The sequence below is a fragment of the Macadamia integrifolia genome, chromosome 10 (assembly GCF_013358625.1).
Source record: "Macadamia integrifolia cultivar HAES 741 chromosome 10, SCU_Mint_v3, whole genome shotgun sequence".
Classification (NCBI taxonomy): domain Eukaryota; kingdom Viridiplantae; phylum Streptophyta; class Magnoliopsida; order Proteales; family Proteaceae; genus Macadamia; species Macadamia integrifolia.
Window position 1 is genome coordinate 22764733 of NC_056566.1, and position 2322 is coordinate 22767054.

The 2322-nt window shown below is 42.5% G+C and overlaps 1 protein-coding gene across 1 annotated transcript; it reads left to right on the forward strand.

Annotated features, from left to right (window-relative positions):
* The first annotated feature begins 289 nt into the window (after positions 1-289).
* LOC122092290 (probable disease resistance protein At1g15890) lies at positions 290-2000 on the forward strand. The gene is made up of 3 exons (XM_042662614.1): positions 290-671; positions 1199-1627; positions 1780-2000. Exons 1-3 carry the CDS (start codon positions 290-292, stop codon positions 1998-2000), a joined length of 1032 nt encoding a protein of 343 aa, XP_042518548.1.
* The last annotated feature ends 322 nt before the right edge of the window (positions 2001-2322 follow it).

The window sequence follows — 2322 nt, forward strand, 5'->3', positions numbered from 1 at the left end:
TCCCAATTTTCAATCTTCTCATGGATTTCGTTGGGCCATTTGTAAATGTTATTGACACATATCTTATTGCTCCCATTGCTCGAATGATAAAATATTTGAGAAGCTCCAAAGAAAATTTAAATGGATTGCAAACAGTAGTTCAAGATCTGAAAGCAAGGAGAAATGATGAGCAAAGCAGTCTAAAAAGCATCAGAAAACGCTGGACAAGTGGAGACTAATGTAGCAAGCAACTGTTTCAAGGCCATCCAAGAAATCGAACTGGAAGCCGATGTCATAGAAGAGGAGTACAATGAAGGGACGAGTGAGTGCAGGGGGTTGGTGTGTGAACTGCTGGTCACTCTACAAATTGAGCAAGAGGTCTATAGATCTCAAGCTAAAGGCTGATCATGGACTCAATGAACAATTTGTTGTGGCAAGGGTGCCTTCTCTAAAGGCTGTGATAGAGATGCCAACTGAGCCAATAATCGAGAATCAGCCATCGACTCAACGTATGCTGCAGCAAACGCTTGATTGCATAGATGACCCTGATCCACGTTTTGGCATCATTGGAGTGTATGGCATGGGGGGAGTGGGTAAAACCACTTTCACCAGAGAAGTAAACAATCACTTTGAAAAGGATTCTTGTTTTGAGACTGATAATGGTCACAGTGTTGCCACTCCTAACATACCTAGTATCCAAAGCAGTATCAAAAAGCGTCTTGGATTACCAGATGTTAAGTTTGTCTCGAATTCTTGACCCGTTTTGAAGATTGACCCGATCCGACATATTTTGGTGGCGACCCGAATGGGAAATTTTCTGAGATCTGTGATGGAAGCAGAGGGGTTGGGCCGATAGGCCCAAGCCCGGAGCCCATCACTGATCTCGTATGGGGGTGCGGGGGCTACGCCGGCGTGGTATGGTTCGACCGGATCGACCACGACCCGATGGGTCGACTCACTATTTTGGAGTTTATATAATGTACTGTTGCTTGTTGAGAAAGTCATTGTATTCTAGGGTTTTCACGTAGCTAGGGTTTCAGGGGGGGTTTTTCCTCACCGCTGTTAGGGTGTAATCTTTTTTCTGCATAGTGAATCATCTTCTTCTTCGCTCGAGGACGTAGCACACCACCCTGGTGTGTGAACCTCGCTAAATCTCTGTGTCGTACGGATCTATTGTCTCTTTATTATTCGTGTTTCTTGGTGTTTGATCTAACACCAGATAATAATGATGCTGATGCATTGTCTAAAGCCCTAAAGAAGAAGAAATTTCTTCTTATTTTGGATGATGTGTGGTGCAAATTAAAGCTTGAGGATGTTGGAATCCCTCAGCCAACTCCTCGAAGCTGCAAAGGGAGCAAGATCCTAGTGACCAGCCGGAGTAAAGATGTCTGCACTGATATGGGTGCCAGAAAAACAATAAGAGTGCAGCCATTATCTGAAGATGAGTCATGGGAGCTCTTTGTTGAAGTAGCTAGCGAACATGTTAGTGCCGATGGCACGAAGTGCCTTGTTGAAAAACTGGTTGGAAGGTGTAAGGGTCTCCCCCTTGCAATTGTCACTGTGGGTCATGCAATGGCAAATCGATATAGGGTTGAAGAGTGGGCAAATGCCATAAGGGAAATGGAACTATCAGCCACAAATCTTCGAGGTATGATAGATGAGGTGTTCATTCCGTTAAAATTCAGTTTTAATAGATTTGGAGGATACTATGCTTAGGAGTTTGTTCCTTTATTGTGCTTGCTTCCCATAACATAAGCCAAGATAGGATATTAGATTATTGTGTTGGAGAGGGATTATTAGACACATTAGGTAGCCTAACAACTGCCAGGAATAAAGGTGAGGCTCTGACAGGAAGCTTGAAAATTGCTTGCCTGTTAGAAGATGGAGAGGAGAAAGATAGTGTGAGGATGCATGATGTGATGTGGGAGCTTGCACTTTGGATTACATCGTCAGTGTCTGATAGTAATCCCAAGTTGTTGATAAGGACAGGTGAAACATTTAATGCAACCCAAAATGTTTGATTATAGATTGATTCATAGTACGCTCTTTATAAGGAGCTTCAAAGAAAGGTCTTGTGTGGTCCCCACTGAAAAGGAACCATATACTTGTTTTACTCTTGTACTCATTCTAGCTTCTTCTATGACACAATAGTGTGAGAACGGTTCGTAGGCTTTATTGCTGATTGTCTCTACTTTATCATCATTACATGTCCCTGGAAACCTTTAAATTGTTCTTGTCTTTCTTATTCTTTCACTGCCCCAAGGCAAGAACAATTTAAAGATTGCCTAGGACATATATCTCTTTTGCTGGCCAAAGATTTTCACGTTGAATATTGTTCTTAGG

Bases quoted from the DNA above. Each gene is read 5' to 3' on its own strand.
- LOC122092290 (XM_042662614.1), top strand. From the start codon at position 290: ATGAAGGGACGAGTGAGTGCAGGGGGTTGGTGTGTGAACTGCTGGTCA. The intron at 672-1,198 runs GTATCCAAAGCA...ATCTAACACCAG, and splicing joins TGCCACTCCTAACATACCTA to ATAATAATGATGCTGATGCA. The intron at 1,628-1,779 runs GTATGATAGATG...AGGGATTATTAG, and splicing joins ATCAGCCACAAATCTTCGAG to ACACATTAGGTAGCCTAACA.